Consider the following 19,281-nt stretch of genomic DNA (forward strand, 5'->3'; position numbering starts at 1 on the left):
TCTCAGACAGGGCTTTTTTTTCTTGTTTTTTTTTTTTTTTGCCTTCAGAAGGCTGATACCCAACCTCTGCTCTCAAAAAGGGCTCTGCCTCTGCAGCCTCCCTGGGGGCACCCCTCTCTCCGGGGAGGGATGTGTGCCAGGGAGCTGGGTTGCTCTTTTGAGCAAAGGTCACAGGAATATTTGGCAAGAGTGATGCTGCATCTTCTCACTGAGGGTGTCCCCCCCCCCAGCAATGGCCCTGGGCTCTTACAGCTCCTGGGTTGCTTTGCAGGACCCTTGGTATTTGCAAACATGCAAAATGGATGTAACATGCATTTCAGCTGCTGGCAGTGCAGCCCATGGTGGGCACAGGAACATCTGCTTCCCTCCCAGCCTCATTCCCACTGCAGAGGCACATGGATATGACCACTGAAAACTACTTTGTGAGGCTCAGCTTCGGTAGATTCGGAGCTGTCTGACCCTGGAATAGCATCCCTCTACAGTTTAGCAGGGTTTCTTTATCTCGGGGTAAATATTTATTTATTTAAGGTTCGGGGTAAATATTTATTTATTTAAGTCAAGGAATTCGGAAGCTTTGTTTTGGTCTTTCCGCCTACGTGTTTGAAAGCCTGTTAAAACTGGGTTTGAAAAGTCGTATTTTGAACATGTTTCTGTTGGAAGTGAAATGGTGCTGCTTTCTGGTTTAGTCCTTCTGCCTTTTCCAAGCATCCTACATGGTAATTTAATTCATTCTTTGGACTTTTAAAGATCAGGGCTTTGATAAATCTACACTGAGACTGAAGAAGAAACAGAGGTTTCTAGTTAAATAAGTTGAAAAATCAATAAACATGCTTTTCCTGATGTTTTTAAATGTTCCAGAGCTTTCACAGAAGGAGAAAAAAAAAATTAATATTTGTTCATTTTCTTAGGCTGTTTCTTAGGCTGCAGCAGTGCTGCAGTTAAACAAGTTTATTGCATAGTCATGCCCTTTTTAGGTTTGTAGGGTGTTGTCAAGTGGAAGGGATCCAGAAGCTGGAATTTGGCCCTTAGCTCACACCCTGCAATCCTGGGGGAGCAGGATCCTCCTCACACTGGTTGCCTCTGCCTTGTCTCAGGGCATGAGGACACCTGAGCTTCAGCTGCTGCTGACAGCCACTGAAAATAAAAACATATATAGACAAGCAGAATCTGTTATACTTTGTGTTAAAGAGCATTTCCCTGTTTCCCCTGCCTGATTTTTCAGTGCTTTCCTGGCTTTCAGGGTCCCTTGCAGCAGCAGCTGTGCTCCCCTCTGGAAAGCTGTCCCTCCAAAGCTTGCCAAATTGTGCTTGTCTCTCTAAAGCCAGTGCAAGTTCTCAGGAGCGCAGTGCTCAGGCTTTTCCTCGGCTTGGAAATATTTCTGGGAAGAGTCTGGGGATGGTTTGGAGCACAGGGCCTCTCCAAATGCACCATCAGGCTGTTCAGTGCAGTGTGAACTCACACACAGCGTGGAGAACTGCAGTGAGCTGCTTCCTAAAATGCAGTTGGGCGTCTCTCCCAGTGTTTGCAGAGGGGTTTGCATTCCTCAGCAAATCCCACTTGCCCCATTTGCAGCTCTGATTCAGAAAGTGGGACTTAGGGCTCCGCCTCCACTCGTCTGAGACCTCAGTGTCGTGTCCAGATGCCAAAACTCCTGGTAACTGTGGAAAAAGTGAGGGAAAAGATGCAAATGGTCTCAGAGTCTGCTTGCAGCTGGTACAGGGATATGCCAAACACCAGGGGAGACACAGGGAGGGAACTGAACCACAGTGATAAGATAATTAAGAACTTGATCCCCTTTTTCAGTTCCATCCCATTCACAGCGAAGCCAGTGAAAGATGAGGATTAGGAGAATGTGTGTCTTCAGTTTTCTTACCCCTGAAGTCAGCAAATAAGGAGTAATTGATCCAAACTACATTAGCACTGGTGAGAAATAAAGAGCTGGATTGACAGTGCCTGTGACAACAACTCTTCCCAGAGTTTTGAGCTGCTGCTCTTCCTGGTCCCGTGCTCAGAGCTCGGAGACTCAACCTCGGCTTCATCTCTGAAGTGTTTAAGTTGAATGTCTCATTCACAAGACTTCTGGGGGTGATGGGGAGGAGCTGCTGCTGTTCATCTCCTGCCTCAGGGCAGGCTGTGGCCCAGGCTTTGAGGCTGAGTGGATATGAAAAGTGACAGAGTGCTAATACATTAGGCATTCATTTTGTATCATATTAGTGGGGCTTGTCGTGGATAAGTGAGATGTCATACCCTGTTATGTGCAATTAGGAGCCCACAACTGAACATCTCGTGGAGGTAACAGGGATGTGCTGAGCAGGGACTGGAGGCTGTACCTTAAAACTACGTCAGACATTGCTGGAAATGAGATCTGAGAGGCAGCTGCAGGAAGGGATGAAGTTCACCTGTCAATACCCTGGGTTTCCTGATACCTTTTTTGGCAAGTTTAAAATGAGCTGGATTTCCACGACAAAAAGTAGCAGAAAAGCACAATTAGTTCAGGGCTTGCTGGTTAACATCTTACACTTGGCTAAGGGATATAAAAAAGGAGATGGAATCCTCAGTAAAATTGGTTTTATTGGCAATCTCTATCAATCTCTCAAGTCTCTTCTTCTCTCCCCAATTTTCAGAGTTACCTCAGCTGATGCAACCCACTCCTTGGATTTCAAAATGGGTGAGGGAAGATCTGATGGACAAATACTATTTTGAAAACAGTTTTGTTGCTGTCTCTTTTGGTTTGTATTCTGGATTCTGCTTGGTGTCTGCCTTGGGCAGATAACTTCATTTCTGTGTGCCTTCACTTGTGTGTCCCTGAACTGACAGCAACAATAGGCTCCCTGGGAGACAGAGGCCTCATTTCTCAGACAAAAGACATCCTAGAAATTATTATTGAAACCACATTCCTCCTCACACTTTTCAAGCCTCACTTGAAACCGGGCAAAAAGCAGTGAAAATTCCTGATGTTTAGGGATGGAATCTGCAGCTTTCTTGCTTTTCCTCAACACAAAGCTTTAAGGTGCATGAAGTACTGTATTTATCTTATCTCACAGACAGGGCTTTGAGAGAAAGGGAATATCAGGCAGCCATAGGTGCTTCATCCCTCAAGGAATCTGAGATCTGCACTGACAAGGTCTCTGCACACATCTCGTCCTCCCAGCTTGAACTCAGCAGCTGCATTTCTGAAAGGCTTGGCTGAGCTGTGTTGCTGTATAAACAGAAAACACCTGGACCATTTTACTGATAAAAACTGCCTGGGCTAAAGGCAAAGGGATTTCACACATTCCCCTGCCCAAGCACTCCGTGAACCGTTCAATTGGAAGATGCAGTTCTGGTGCCTTTTTTTTCTGTTCTCAGGTCTCCAGGGATGTAAACCCACAGTCTCCTACATGCACTTGGTTTTTAAAGTGCAATGAGGAAAAGGAAAGCCACAGCACACCCAGAGCTGCCTGGGAAGGCCCTCAGCTAACAGAATGCTTGAATGGGTTTTCCCCCAGTATTCCCAAGTTTCCATAGACTTTGGATTCCATTGTGTGGATTGGTGCTGAAGGCAAACTTTCTGTTGGTATTTGCAGGGATAGAGTTCTACCTCTTGGCTGTATGAATGTATAGGTAAGATCCTTAGTTGCATGTGGTTTCTGGGTGCTGCAGGATCAGTCTTTCATCTGTCTTGAATTCAGGGGATTCCTTTGTGGATTATCCTCTGGGAATTTGCATCCTTGCTGCTGGGGGCATCTGTGAGACCCAGACTTGCCCTGGCTGGACCATCTCATTTAGACATCAGTAGCACACACACACACACATTGTGTGCACTGACACTGTGCTGGCACCAATTATTCCTCAAATCACTTCCCTGGGTCCTCCAAGACCGTCCAGGGAAGGATTGGTGGGCAACTGCTGACGATTTTCTGTTGACAGGACCCGTGTATCACCAGCCAAATTCCAGCCCCCTCCTGCACTGCTGCTTAGTTGTTGCAAACCTCTAAAAATCAGAGTCTTTGCTTCGTGTGTTCTCCTCGGGCCTTCCTCACTCCTCTGCAGTTTCAATTCCAAACTCCTCACGTCACCACTTGGAAACTCTGCCACATGCAGGACTTTATTTCTGTTTGAACAGGCTCCTCGAGCACATGTGGTTCCACTTACAGAGCCTCTGCAGGGCTGTGTGGATTGGGCTGGGGCTGGGCTGACCTCTCTGTTCCACCACAGCCAGCCCCGTTCTGGGGGGAGCTGACTCTTATCTCACTTTTTTTTTTTTTTTTTCGTATTTGGGATGCTTTTGCTTCCCAAGGAAATTCCTGCCATCAAAGGGGAGCAGGCTGCAGGCAGCACGCTCTGGGGCCAGGGCTTGGGCACTGGGAGCACTGGGGCTCTCGGGAGAAGGTGACCCTTGGCCCCTGAGTGTCTGCCAGCCAAGGAATACAGAAAGCAGATGTCCCAGAGCACAGGGTAATTATCCTTAGGAGACTTGGCCCGCCCCCACTTGTGCAAAGAATGCAGAAGAGCTGTCTGGAGGGGGACACCATTTCATGTTTATTTTGGCCCCAGATGCTGTCAGGGTAACTATTAGGGCTGTGTGGTCTGAGGATGAGTGGGGTGCCGACCTTCTTGAGTCTGGAATAAACCAACATATTCTCTGTCCTTTCTCCACAGCAGAAACTGGGGGAAGAGGGAAGAATCCAAGGGGAGATCAAAGCTCTGATGTGCCCGTGTCTGTCACTACAGAACAGTACTAAGAGAGGGGAAGATGCTTGGCTTCTCAATAAAGTTTGATTTTAAGGCCCACTGAGCCTTAAATACTTGACTGTCAAACCAGTCTGGGGTGTCTTTAGCGCTGAGCTGATTGAACTCCCAAGTCACGCAGGCAGCTCTCAGAGTTTTCCTCGGGATGGAACTCTTTGGCCATAAAAGTCCTTGTCAGCCTCCTACTCAGGCATGGAAAATTCCAAATTTGCTTATTGCAAAATGCTCAGGTTTTGCTCATTAGCGCTGGGGAGGGGGGAGGCTTTTGCTTCTTCCTAAGGAAACTTAGTAAATCATTTCCTCCAAGGCTCTAGCAGGACTGAACTTCTAACAGATGTGAAATGTCTTAAATTCCTGGAATGAAGGGGTGGTTCAGAGCTGCAACATGGTAGGCTGTCCTGGGCTTTTTGTTTTTAATTCTCCACGATGTTATTTCTGTGTAGACATAATTTAGGCCTCTTCTGTTTTCAGATGCTTTGATTTTAGCCCAAAACACTGGGGCAAAAGTGCAGGATTATTCAGCTAAAGAACACTCTGGTGTAGTTCTGTGGATATTTATTCTCCCTGGGCTAATTTAAGCTTTAAGTAGGGAGTTCTAGCTGATTTGAATTATTTTTACTAAAATGAGGTACTTAAATGAGCACCTTAAATGAGTTTAGCCTGCAGGTCTGGCTGAGACCGGCTACAACACGGGACTGTTGGATGCTCTGAGGTGTCCTGGATTTTCAGAACGTGTCATTCAGAGGACAACAGGGCCAAAACCTTCTTCTCAGAAGGCTCCCATTTTCAGACAGTGGAATGACAGATGTGGAAATGACTTTTAAGAGTATCCCAGCAAAGCCTCTAAATAAATCAGAGCACAGAACTATTGGTTGCACTTGAGAACTTGTCTGTAGGGGACTGTTCTTGTTTCAGAGGGGATGTGATGAGCCTTGACATCAGTGGTTATTCACTGTTCCTGTCACACTCTCACCAGGGAAACATTCTGATATTAATGAACAAAAGCAGACAGAGCACCTATCTCAGGTGGAATGGAAATTGTTCAGACAGTGTATAAACTGTGTGTGTGGATACCACTGGAATTCCTGCTTTTGCTGGTGGAGGGAAGATTTGAGTCTCTTCCTGAGTCTCTTCCCTCTGCCTGGTGCTAGGACAGGACGTCTCAAGTTGCAGCAAAATTGCAGGTTTTATTTCTACTCCTCCTCGGACATCAGTGTCTTGGAATAGCCTGCTGCAAATGTCATCCTTGATAAAAAGCCAAGATAAATTGGAGTAAAAGTGTAGCCGAAGAATAAAATTCGCTGGAGTGGCTGAAACTTTCCAAGACCCGTTTTGGATATTCATACCCCAAACGTAGGTATGGTTTGGGCTGAGTTTACAAAGGATGATTATGCATTTCTTGTATCTTGATTCTCTGAATCTTGCCCAGGCTGTTCCTCCTAATTCCAGCAGTTAAGTCACACAGCACAATTTATTACTTTTTTTAAAAAGTCTAATCTATTTTTGGCACTGCTGCCTAATCCAAACCTTCTGAACCTGATGAAAGATTTAAATCTGGAAGCTCTTCAGCTTTTAGGATGTGAATTTGCCTACAGATAAAAATGTCAGCAAAACAGTTATTTCCACTTTCATTCTGCTTGTCTGTTAATGTATATTTGATGCTGGTGTGTTTGTGTACAGACATGTACTTGTTGTTGGATGGGCATGGAAATAAAGTGATCTTCATGTATACTAGAGTAAGTGTGAGCAGGGCCTGGATTCGGGCATGAAATCACTACTTTGGATGGTGATCATTTGTGATAAGGCCAAATACACAGTCCCAGTTTACTCAGTATTGTACAGGACACAGCCCCTTCCCTCCACATCCCTTTCAAAGGGCTGACTCTGCTGAAATTCAAACTCCCTCAAAATACAGTTCTGAAATCAGTAGTCCTTGCAAAATGTTGAAACGAGTTCTGGGAAATACTTTCGGGCTGACATCTTTCCACGAGAGAGATGCAGGCTGTTGCCCACGTCTTTTATTTATTTATTTATTTATTTATTTATTTATTTATTTATTTATTATTTATTTCACTTCAAAATCTGCTGTGCGTGTGAGGCAGAAGGGTCTGAGAGGGCTGAAATCCCCTTTTCTGTGTCCTCCCCCAAGGCAAACCTGTGTGGGCACTGCCTGTGCTGCCTTTGGGCTTGTTTAAAATCTTTGTTGCTCCGTGTTCCTTGGGGATTTGAGCAGCGGTGAGGGGTGAGAGGGCTTTTGTCCTTGTCTGCGGGGTGTCGGTGAGTCGTCGTGCTCTGAACAATAGAGGGAACAGTCAAACAAGGCGAAGTCTCCCCCCTAAAATACTGAACATGCTCTCCCGTGGCGTGGCACCAAGCCTGGCGCTGCACACGAGGCTCTTTCTTTCTTTATTTATTTATTTTCTTTAGTCTTCCAAAATGCTGCAGCCGGAACAAGCAGGGGAAACAATCCCACCTCCCTCCCGAGTGGTGGGACAGGGGGCTGAGTCAAGCTGGAGGAATCGCTTCCCAAATTGCTGCTCGCAGCACAAAGAGCTGCCCACAGGAAGGGGAAGAGGGTGGTTTTTTTGGGGGGTGGGGTAAGAACCGCGGAGCCTGCATTTAACATGTGGCATTTCTGGGAACATCATCCATTGTTGTCTCATCTCCTGCGAGCCCCAGCCAGCCCCGAGTCAGGCTCCGGGCGGGCTCTGCCCTCGCGTGGCTGTGGAGCTTCCTCAGGAAAGGCTTTGGAGCCCCTTGGGCACCATCCAGCACGGAAAGGGGACTCTCAGGGGCAAATTCCTCTGCCATCCACCTGTGTCCCGGCCAGTGCTGCTGGAAGGGGCTGTGCCTGAGCAGGCACCCTCCTCTAGTAACCATTTAAATAAAATTTAAACTGGGGAGGAGGGAGATTGAGTTAAAAGCATCCAAATTTCTTCGACCTGTTCTTGCGAGGTCTCGTCTACACAGACACAGCTTCAGACTGCATTTATTCTTCTTTGAATAAGAAACCACTTTTAATAACCTAGAATATGTTTCTAGCCACTTTTTCTTTTCGAGGTATAGAAGAGAAATTCCAGCATGTGTCTAAAGTTAAATTTCCATTTCATCATTGCTTGTTACAGCGAGACCCTCCCCAAACCGTGAAAAACATCAGGATTGTTCACCTTGAGCTCTCCGTGGATTTTTCGTGGGTAATTTCTGCAACTGGCACCTCTTTGGGTACTTTTATGAAGCCGTTTTGAGCTTTCTTTTAATTCTGGACAGTTCTAGATGCCTGGGAAGAGAATAAAGTGTCTTGTTTAGAACACCTGCAAAATTTAAACTCCTTTGGGAGCTTGTGGGCATTGTTACAGCACTAATAAGAATTAAAGAGGCAAGTCAGGGGGTTTTTAATAAGACTTTCAAAAATAATACTGTAGAAGAGTATGCAGAGTGTATGAGTCTGGTTATTGGTTCAGTGATGAAACGGCTCCAATACATTCTGATTGCAGATACTTTTAGGAAAAAAAAAAAAGAAAAAAGAAAAGGGGGAGGCTTTAGAAATCTGTAGTCACTATTTCCCTGATAACTCCCATTCTAAATGGATGAGTTTAGAGGCACAAGGCTCTTCCTCACATCCACGGATGCTTGCTGGGAGCAGTACGAGACCGTGGGCTCTCCTAAAACCACTGTGTCTCCAAGCTAGAAAGGACTGAAAATGGCATTTCTTACACCCCCTCAAACGGTGATTTTTTTTAACGCTAATCAAGACTTTCAACGTAAAGTCCAATTTTACCATGCGGTGTTGCACAAACCCCCCGGCACGGGGCTGCGACAACGCTGCAAATGTGATGCGAACGGTCCCCATTGTGTGGTTAAATTAAGGTTATCGACCACCATCTAACGAGGGCCGGCGTTAATGAGGGCAGCAGAGGGAGCTGAGGGGAGAGCAGGGCCCGTCCCGGGCACGACGTGTAATTGTATTTGGCAGATGGAGCTCTGAGAGCAGCGAATCCAGTGATGAACGGGATTACTTTTCCCTTTAAAGAAAGCAGCTAATGTGGCTGAAAAGGAGCTTTCACTGTCATCAATTCACGCCGGGATCAGTGCAGGGGCGGGGGGAGGGAGGAGAGATTAAATCCTTTGCAAGGCTCCACCTCTTCTTACAATTCCAGGTGTTCTATAAAGGTGCACGTAGGAGATGATACCTTTTTACAAAGTGTTTTGGGAAGTATAAATTAGGAGCTGAGGGATGGTCGGGTCTGAGAATGGGAGCAGGAGAGGAAGGAATTTTCTAAAAGCGAAGTTCTAAATTTTCTAAATTCCAAAAGGAATTTTCTCAGTTGCTCCTAAAGGAACAGAGCTGAGCAAGTGTCGTGTTGGATGTCATTTTTCTCTCTATCTTTCGCTTCAAGGTAAAGGGAAGGTTGAGGATCCACTATTTAAATACAAGTACAGGAACAAATTCAGCCTGTGTAACTGGAACTTCTCATGCTCCTGCTCTGGCTTGTGTGTTCAGTCAACACATGTGACTTCCCAGGGCTGTGAACTCTCCCAGTTTCACAACATTTGGCTCAAAAAGCAAAATATTTAATCTCGCTTTTCACAGGCAAAAAAACCCAAAACAAAACATGTTTTTAGGATTTTGCCTTGAACAGCAAAACTGAAGAACAACCCAACTGCCCCGTGAGGATTCATACCCAAAAGGCAGATGGCATTTGTGCCCTAGAAATCCCCATGGGAACTTGGCTGGAAAATATTTGGGTGTCAGAGCAGACCGGAGAGACCCCTGACCCCAAATGCCCATAATTTTCCACACCTCTGACCTTTTGGGTCAGTTTGAAGTGAGTTTGAGCTTACCATGGCGTGTCCACGTTCAGAAGCTGGAGATGGGCAAAGCCAAGCACTGATCCCTGATTTTTATTCAGTTTTAGCATGGATGCAGTGCAGCAACTCGAACTAACACAGTGCTGGCCGAACATGCTATTTTTCTGTGGGCTATCATCTCTCCTGGGCCAGGTTTTAAGGCCTTAGCACAGGTTTTGGGATTTTTGGCTGATATTTAAAGGGCTCTGCTTCCCTCTAGTGGGTCCACTTGGCACTTTCCTCCCCTTTTTCGTTCTGTTTAAAATCCTGACAAACGGGTTTCGACAACTTATATTTTTTCCCTGACGTTGCTGTTCAAAGACACTTCCCTGTCCTACTTGTACCACTCTTTTTCTTAGGTTTAACCCTCTTCCTCCCAGGCTGGTCTTTTATTTCCAGTGCTAAAATACTTTCATTTATTTATATGCTTATATATTTATATATTTGGGTTATAAATATTTTTAAAATATTTTTTATAAAAATAATTTATAAATATTTTTTATTTTATTTTACTTTTTGTATTTATTTTATTTATATACTCTGTGCTATTATCTCAGCATCATCAGGCAAGAGACTCCAAGCCTTGTCAGACTGACACAGGGATAAAGTGATGGGCTCTGAAGGATTTTGGGGTGGAATTACTGCTTATAAATTAAGGTCACAAGAGGTGAAGGCAAAACTGAGGGGTTTATCTGAAATTTGGAGTGCACTGAGGCTGTGGGTGTGACTTCAGTATTGACAGCTCTGCAGTGTGAAACCATCTGCTCTTCCTGCTCCAACAGCAGTGTGAAAATGCCTGTTTGTGTAGAAATGTCCCCTTTAATCAGCTGCAATCTGCCCAGGGAGCCAAGCTCTGCTGGGTTTTCTTGGATGCTGGGAAGCCAGTGAGGAGGAATCCACCCAAACCCAGGGCAGGGCTGTATACCCTGAACCTCTGGTGACCTCTGGCATCTGTTTTTCCAGCTTCCTGCTCCGTTTGGGTGTGCGAGGCTCAGACTGAGTTCAAGAGGGTGGCCGAGGAGAACGTGACGCTGCCCTGTCACCACCGCCTGGGCCTGCTGGAGCAGGGCAGCCTGGACATCGAGTGGCTGCTGCACGTCTCGGAAACCGTGCAGAAGGCGGTAGGTTTGCCCAGGAAATCGGCTCATTTATGCCCTGACACCACCAGCCACTGGTTCAACAACACCCCCGCGATGATCCCTGCAGGTTACTCTGCTGACCTTTGGAAAACACAGCTGATTCTTAAGAGAGATTTGTGGTGGATAAAAGTGATTTGATGTCCACACGGGTTCTGTTACAATCACGTTTCCTTTACCCACGGGTGATTGATTATGTTTAAAGATCAGAACGGCCCTGCACGTCTTCCAAGACGACCTTGGATCTTGCAGGCCCGGTTTTTGAATCCTTGGTTTCAGGGAAAAAATACAGTAGTTCAGTACTTATAAAAAAATGAGGTCTGCAGTAACTTAAATTAGCTCAGCCAAGCCTACAGACTGCTTTGATATATTGTGACATGAGCTGCTGTCTATTTTGACAGTTGTATAAACGCTCCAACACAAATCTTTAGCATAAATACACTTTATGTATACCATTCTCAGACTAGAAATCCAGGTTTAATTTTCCACCCTGCCACAGGCTTCCTGTGCGACCCTTGGCAAGCCACTTAACCAGGCAGAACCTTGGTCTGGAGTTCCTGGAAAGGCTTTATTTGCTGTTCTGTGTGAAAGTACAATCCCAACTGGCTGTCAATGCCTGTCTGTGCCCCTCAGGTGATCACCTACTCCGGGGGCCGTGTCTATGATGACCTGAACGAGGAGCAGAAAGGCCGCGTTTCCTTCACATCCAACTTCCTGGCTGGAGATGCCTCCTTGCAGATCATCTCCCTGCAGTCCAGCGATGCAGGGAAGTACATCTGCAAGGTTAAAAACGCTGGGCAGTATGAATGGGCTCGAATCACCCTCAAGGTGGTAGGTAAGGACACTTTATTGCTAAAAAAAAAAAAAAGTAATTCTAAACTCACTTCCTGGAGAGAGATTCAGAGACATCTCACAGTCAGTTTTCCCTGTCCAACTCCAGATTTGCCTTTGCATTTTTTTTTTTTTTTTGGCAAAGGACAGGCCACAGATCAGGTTTGAGGTAAGTGATTACCCACAGCATCATATGAACTGGTCTTTCCAAATTATCCCTATGATCTCATCACCCAAATCGGGCTGACCACCCTGTCCAGATCCCCTGCTGTGGGCTGTGAGTTCACGTCCCAGGACCCCAACCTGATCCCAAGCCAGTGGAGGTGACAAATAAGCTGCCATAATCAGCATTTCCTTTCCCTGAAGTCAGCTCACAGGTTGGCTTTTCCACGTACACCGTTATCCCGCGGAGGAAGTGCCGTGTCCTGACAGACACTGTGGGGAGAAGGAAGAAATGGGGAAGTAGGAGGAGGGAAAGGATGGTCTCTAAGTAGTGCCTAGAAGAGGGATGTGGTGGTAGAGCTCCAAAGAATATTATAAACTCACTCCTATGCACACAATTGCAGCTTAAGCCCGTTAAAAACCACGACTGGTGTGATTCCTTAACGCATTCCAGGAAGGCAACTCTTGCCAAAGAGAGGAGTTTGCTGTGTTTGCATGACCTGTCTTCTGCTCCTCCTAGAGAAACCTTCCAAGCCCAAGTGCTGGCTGGAGGGGGAGATGCTGGAAGGGAAGGAGCTGTCCCTGCAGTGCCGCTCTGCCTCGGGCACCGTGCCCATCTCCTACCGCTGGCAGCGCATCAATGAGGAGGACAGAGTGGAGCACCTCCCGCCCAACTCCAGAGTCAGTAAGTCCAGGCATTTCCTCAATTCCAGAGGGGCATTTCCTCAACTGCAGACTCAGTGAGTGAGCTGGGGCAGTTCTGGGAGCGTGCAGAGCCGGATAACGCCCGCGTGGCCGTGCGTGTGGACAGTCACGGGCCTGCTCTAAAAATGGGATCCCCCAGGGGCAGTGACAGGGATGATCCCACAGCTCCTCTCACTGCTGCAGCTGCACCTTGTGGGGTGCTCCACCCCGAGCACCAGGAGTTTGTTCAGTGTTTTATTGACCTCTGGGTTGCCCTGGCACTGATTTGATTCAGAAGTTCAACTTGTGCTGCTGCGTCCTACCCACGGTTAAGGTTTTTTAGCCTGTTTGATTAATCCCAGCGGTGTTTTCTCCTGTTTCAGACATTTCTAATCCTGGGCAAGTCCTGCTGAAGAACCTCACGCAGATGAGCACAGGGTTGTACCAGTGTGTGGCCACCAACGAGGCTGGGCAGGAGAGCTGTGCTGTGCAGGTGACAGTGCAGCGTAAGTACTGGTACAAACCGGGGTTCACACACGTGGGGCCACACCTCTGCCCTTTTATACTTTAATCCCATTGAATAGTTCTTATTTATACTTATTTTTTGCAGTTAGGGTTTGCACAGCAAACTCCCCTCTTGTATAATCTACAGTGATAAAACCCCCACAACCTAAAGTGACAAAACCAGCATTTGGGCTCAGATGTCTGTTAGAAATGTTGATTTTCAAAATGACTAATGAAATAAAAAGGGGGAGGGGGGGAAACTGTGAGTTAAAGGTTCCAGAGTCTGCAGCTTTTGAGGTACTTCTGCCACTCTCTCTGTGGATACTCCATCAATTCAATTCCAAATTATTTATCTGTTGCACTCGGGGCACTAAACTATCTAAAGACAGCTGGAAAGGCTGATTGCGACAAGGAGTGTGTGGGGGATAAAAAGCAACACTGAGGACATTTTGGTTTTAATCCAGATTTAATAAATTCTGTCCTGAGCATCAGAAGTTAAAATCTATGTCCTACCTGATAAAACCCATCAAGGGTGGAGTGTCCTTTGCATATTCATGCCAGGAAAAGGGCGGAGTTGAGCACCTGAAAATGCAAACAACAGAGTTTAGCAGCTCTGAAAGGAGATCAGCAGGAGCTGGAACTGCTGTGATGAAAGACCGCTAATGGCTGGGTCTCTTCTTGGAGATTCCACAGCTTTGGAACTTTTCTGCCCGGCCAAGCCTGAAATAACTGGAATATGGTCATGCAGCAAGGAAAACCGGTTTGCCTCAGGCACCTGAAGTAAAAGCGTCCAGGCAGCTTTTATACCAATTGAACTGAATTGGTTTAAAACCTCACTCGGGTTTGCTAAACCCTCCGTAGGGACGAGCCTTAAGGGAACAAACTTTCAGCCAAGCCCAGCCTAAACCGACCAGAAGTTGTCATAAAGTATCAACCAAGGGCCCGTAATCGCTGGGAAATGTCTCATCTTTTCTGTTTTTTGGGGGAAAAAAAAATTCCACGCACGGGATGCTCTTTCTTTCTGCCTCTTTCTTCCCCTCTATCCCAGCTCGGGTCGCTTTTTCCCCTCGAGATTAAATAATTCCTTCTGGAAAAGGGGTTGTAATCATTTCAGGGTAAGTTGAAGTAGGGGGAAAAAGGAAATCCTCAAGGGGGAAACATTCACAGTTCAAACACTCTTGTGCCTCCAGGAATCTGCTCGGTTTCTCATGTCTGTGCTTTCGGTGCCTCTGACCCACAGCACTTGTGATCCCACCGATCGCTTTTCTCAGCTCAGCTTCAGCAACAATGCCTGGAGATAAACTGGTTCAACTTCTGTGTGGGGACACACCTAAATAAACAACCTGACACGTTCTGTTCAGATTTATACCCGGTGCTGTAAATTGTAGTGGGGATTAGGACCTGACCGCGCAACTCCAGCGAGAATTTATCGACTAACACGTCTGTTTTCTGGACAACAGATGCCCAAAATATCGGCATGATCGCCGGGGCAGCGTGTGGGGTGGTGGTGGGACTCTCCCTCCTCCTCCTGGTGGTGAGGCTGACGATAAGGAGGAATGAAAAGAAGAGATATGAGGAAGAGGAGGCACCAAATGAAATCAGGTAACGCCTTTCACTTAATCCCCCACCTCCCACACTGCCTCCTTGCAGTTTCACACATCTCTTCGCTGTAGATTTAAGTAGCTGTAAGTAGAGGTAAGTGTTGCCAAAGTTTGTTCTAAATAGCTTTTAAAGTCTCTGGGAAATAGCACTGACAAATTTCTTCACTTGCGAGAACCTCTGTGAAGACTTTCCAGAAAATCAGATTAAACTTCCCCCCCCCACACCCCCAGGGCGAATCAGCCTAAAACTCAACAAACTATTCTCTCTCACATTTGCAATTTCAGCATTTTAAAGCATTTGCATAATCTTTTATGCTGATAAAAAAACATAATCTTTTATGCTGATAAATCCAACCCACTTGTCCATTGTGGCTCTGAGATGGTTTGGGGGGATTTAGTTCTTTCTTTCTTTTTCTTTCTTTCTTTCTCCTTCTCCTTCTTTATTTTTCTTTCTCTTTCTCCTTCTTTCTCCTTCTTCCTTCTCCTTCTTCTATTTCTCCTTTTCAATTGCAGTGGGTTTTTTGGGGAATACTCCAAGACAGGCAGGTTCTCTCGGTCTTCCTTGAGTCTTTTGAACAACTGTGCTCTGGATTTAGCAGGGGTGAGCAATCCCTGAGCTGTGTGTGAGGGGAGCAGCAATGCTGACACATGTCCTTCGAGCTCATCTGTTCCAGGCCTGCCCCTTAACTCCCCTAAGCAGAGATTGGTCTCCAGCCAACCCACAGCCTTAAACTCCTCAGGAAGGAAAGCACTGGAAAGATCTATTTCCAGGAAAGAGTTTTAGCTGCTCCCGCCCTGGAAGAAACAACCCCCGTGCCTTGATCCATCTTTGTGTCTATTTGTATGACTGCCCTCATATGACATCTCTGCACCACTCGGCATCTCTGTAATCCCCTCAGCAGCTGATTCCTCTGCCTCACACTCAGGCTGCCAGCCTGAAAGCAGTCTCTGCTGATTCCTTCCCTTTTTCCTGTTTGCTTTCACATCTTGCATGAATTTTCAGTTGGAGCCTCACCCTCTTGTATCACCTTTTCACGCCTGACTGTTACATCCTCTCTCTCTCTCAGGACCCAGTTCTTGCACTTCTTTCCCTACCCACGGGTTATTTTAAGTGGAAGAACTGGTTTCAGCTAGTCTTGCCCGGGCCATTTCTCATTATGAGTCAGGATTACAGAGCAGACAGTTCTATCTGAGCTGTTCGCAGCGACACTTGGTATTTGCGTGTATTTTATTCCAAACCCGTCTGACCAACAGCTCAGCAGGGCAATTGTAGGGGTTCAGTCCACCAAGTTACAGAGCACATAATTCAGAAAGCAGATAACAGAAAGCAGACAACAGAAAACACATTCTTGGAGAGATTTTGCTGGTGATTTGCAGCTCCAGGGAGCAACTGCTTATTGCAGTGGTGAAATGAGTAAGTGGTTCCGTTCTCTCTCTCGTGGTGCTTGAGCCCCTGTCATCTGTTCGGTTGCAGAGAAGATGCAGAGGCACCCAAGGCCCATCTGGTCAAGCCCAGCTCCTCCTCCTCTGGCTCCAGGAGTTCCCGCTCAGGTTCCTCCTCCACCAGGTCCACAGCCAACAGTGCCTCCCGCAGCCAGCGGACTTTGTCCACGGAAGCCACCCCCCACCTCACCCCTCCCCAGTACAGCCAGAGGGAGAGGGAAGGGAAGGAGATGGAGCCAAAGAAGGTCGACTACAACAACCTGATGAAGATGGGAGCCACGCTGGTGATGGTGCCTGCCCAGAGCCGGGCGTTCCAGACCGTGTGACCCTCGGCAGGCTCCTGCTGCCCAGAAACACCTCACACACCACCAGCCACGTAGGAGTCGTTAGATTAGCTAATTATCTTCCTGGTCAGCTTAATTTTAATCACTTGTGATTATTCACACCACAAAGAAGCCCTCCCACTTAAAACTCTCGTCCATCTTCCAGCACTGAGGTTCTGATCCAGGATTTTCTTTTCTTGAAGAAAGATACGTTTGAGGAGAAAAGGGGAACCGTTTGAGGGAAAAGGGAGCTTCTTTTTAAATTATCTCTTTTTGGTTTTGTTTTGGGGTTTTTTTTTTTGGAAATGGAACATCAAGCATTTATAAACTGCAACAGCAAAAGCGCTGTGCAGGTGAAAAGAAACCAAACCTCAGGATTTTTTAAAAGGGATCAACAGAGACATAGAAGTGCATAATATACCAGAGAGAGGTTTTGTGGGGAGGGAGAAGTCTCTGGTACTGGCTTTGGAGAATTTTCTCAAAGATGCATGGTCTCATCTGAAGATTTTGAGGGCAGGCTGGTGTCCAGCCTCAAAGGGGACTGAAGGTGCTTCACATTTTCTGCATTCAGTCTCCCAGTGAAATGGTTTTGGAGGCTGGAACTGAAGTGGAAATGAAAGGATCACTCCAAAAGGTCAGGAGATGCAGTATTAAGGCAAGCGTCTGAACTGAACGCTGTATTAAAGAGAAAGGACCTTTTATGTCAAGAAAACAGAGGTGCTTTAATTGCCAGAATAAACTTACTGATGCACCCAGAGACACGGCCTGGAGCCTGCTCTGCTTTCATGGCCAGCACTGCAAAGCCACAGGAGCCCCTCTGGAGTGGTGTCTGTGGCAAATGAGCCTTAGTGAGATGAGAGCTGGGCCCTGAATCCAGGAGGGAGGCAGTTCCTCAGGAGGGGAGGGCCACCAATCTACCAAAAAGCCTGGATGAAGCATTTGGAAGGTGTTTGTCGTTGGCAGGTGGTGAATTCCCCAGTTTTGGGGTGAGCTGTGCTGTAGGAGCCTTATGGAGAGCTCTTCCCAAGACTGAACCAACAGCACTCTTGAGGTGACCTCCAGGTAAGACTGAAGGACAGGAGGAAAACACACCTGGGACAGGTAAACAAGCACGATGATGCTTCCACTAGGAGATATTGGTGTGCATTGTCCCGTTCCTACACCAAATGCTGGGCCACGTGCTATAGGTGAGGCTTAAACCTTTAGCAAGATTCTTAAAAACCTGCAAGAATTGTAAAAAGTATTTTTTGTTATTAGCCAGAATAATTGTTTGCAAGGGATATAAAGTCTTGCACTTCAAGTTGAAGGCCAATAGGAAAGGATGGGAGACAGATGCAGGGTTCTGTCATTTATATTTTCCTCTGAAGGACTTGGCTCTGCCCACTGCTACACACAAGACACTGAGCTTGTAGGTTTTAGATTCCTGTATTTCTGGACTGATGATTTTCTGTTTAAAAGAAAAAGAGGGTGGACTTTTTTTTTTTTTTCCATTTGAGGGGAGGGAAGGTTTTCTCCAATTTGTGGGATGAGTCTATAGAAGATGGACCTACACAGAAGAACCACAGACCTATAATTCTTTCACTCCAGGACTGTAATTTATCTCTTTTTTTGACTGAGAGCCAGAATTATAACTTGTCTAACCATGACACTCACTTGAGATCTTAAACAACCTGATCAAAGCCAAGCCCTGCTTGGGCTGCTTCCATATGGGAAATAGATTTCAAACTTGCCCTGTACTGTGTGAGAACTCCTTTTCCTAGGAGCAGCCACCCATTTTCATCAGATGTACCAAAATTTCACTTGCTTTCTCTACCCAAGTCAACCCTTGGCTGATGTTGTGCACAAAAGACAATCCTGAGTCACAGGTAGGAGGTGTTTGAGAAGCTGCTGCTTCCAGGGCAGCTCCTGGTGTTGGATACTCTCTCATTTACCCAGAGAGATGCCCTGGATGCTCCAGGAGCACATTCCTGATCAGCTGTTTGCAGCAGCAGCTGTAAGTGCCTGTGATTCCTCTGCAGTTGCTCTTTTCCTGAGCCCTGAAGCCACCCCAGAGCTGGGGAAACCCCAGGAGCAGGAATAGGATGGCTGAAGCAGTTTGGGGCTTCTTCTGTGCAACCAGGAGCTCCTCACCACAAACTTGGGGTGACAATTCCAACAGCTCAGCTGGTTCCAGCCTGGGAACCGAGGGCTGTGGGTTGGCTTTGAGTCACAGGCCAGACTTGTAATTATTAGGGAGGAGGATCCTCTGTCTGCAGCCTGGAGGCTCGGAGAATGCTCCAGCCTGCTCCTGGTAGAGTTTCTGGAGGCCTTTGGGAATTAGCTGCAGGACAGATCAGCTGTGGCAACCTTCTCCTGGTGTCCCAACCCTCCTGGAGCAGAGAAGTCACTCTTTGCCCAGTGAGGCATCAGTGTGGCTGCAGGGGCTGAAAGGTTTATGGGCCTTTTGGTGAAGGTCAGTTGGAGGAATCGCTGAAGCCTGGAGTGTGTGATCATTCCTGGCTGTTCCAAGCCCTGCTGGGAAGCAGTTCAGGTACCTGCTGTCCAGGTATTCCTGCTTGGGAAACGTGGGCACCCCAAGGATTTAAAATAACTAAATCTGAAACACTGAGGTGCTTCCCAGCCCCCACATCAGTGATCTCCCAGGGGAACACAAAGTCAGTGCTGCCAGCAGGAAACCCAGGGGGAAAATTCCTTACTCAAAGGGAACAGGAGAAAGAGATCATTCCAAAGGTATATTCTATTTTCAGGAGTTGCACAAGGGAAGCAAATGAACCATAAGCCAAACTCTTTGTAAAATAGTGTATTAAAGCATTTACTGTCATATACCAGTTATTACTTGTGTGATTAAATGCAGACCATGTTATGTAGCTTTCTTTTATTTCTCAGCAGCTGAACTAAGCTTCCATCTCTTCTACCTGCTATAATTGGTGTACTTGTACTGTGTCTGAACAGCTCAGAGGAAAGCAAATATTTATTATTGATTCCTTTGAATCAATGATTTCATAATTTTTTTTTTTT

At 46.5% G+C, this 19,281-nt stretch overlaps 1 protein-coding gene across 1 annotated transcript in view; it reads left to right on the forward strand.

Annotated features, from left to right (window-relative positions):
• Positions 1–16,460, forward strand: part of CLMP (CXADR like membrane protein) — a 36,651-nt gene extending 20,191 nt beyond the window's left edge. Inside the window, exons 2-7 of the mRNA XM_027888067.1 lie at positions 10,543–10,700; positions 11,349–11,550; positions 12,229–12,393; positions 12,776–12,898; positions 14,357–14,498; positions 15,972–16,460. Of these exons, the coding sequence (XP_027743868.1) occupies positions 10,543–10,700; positions 11,349–11,550; positions 12,229–12,393; positions 12,776–12,898; positions 14,357–14,498; positions 15,972–16,266 (1,085 nt within the window). The 3' untranslated portion in view covers positions 16,267–16,460. The remainder of the gene's footprint in view (positions 1–10,542; positions 10,701–11,348; positions 11,551–12,228; positions 12,394–12,775; positions 12,899–14,356; positions 14,499–15,971) is intronic.
• Positions 16,461–19,281: the final 2,821 nt, after the last annotated feature.

This window comes from Empidonax traillii, unplaced genomic scaffold (assembly GCF_003031625.1).
Source record: "Empidonax traillii isolate 1590-97213 ecotype Southwest subspecies unplaced genomic scaffold, ASM303162v1 scaffold230:size732421, whole genome shotgun sequence".
NCBI lineage: Eukaryota > Metazoa > Chordata > Aves > Passeriformes > Tyrannidae > Empidonax > Empidonax traillii.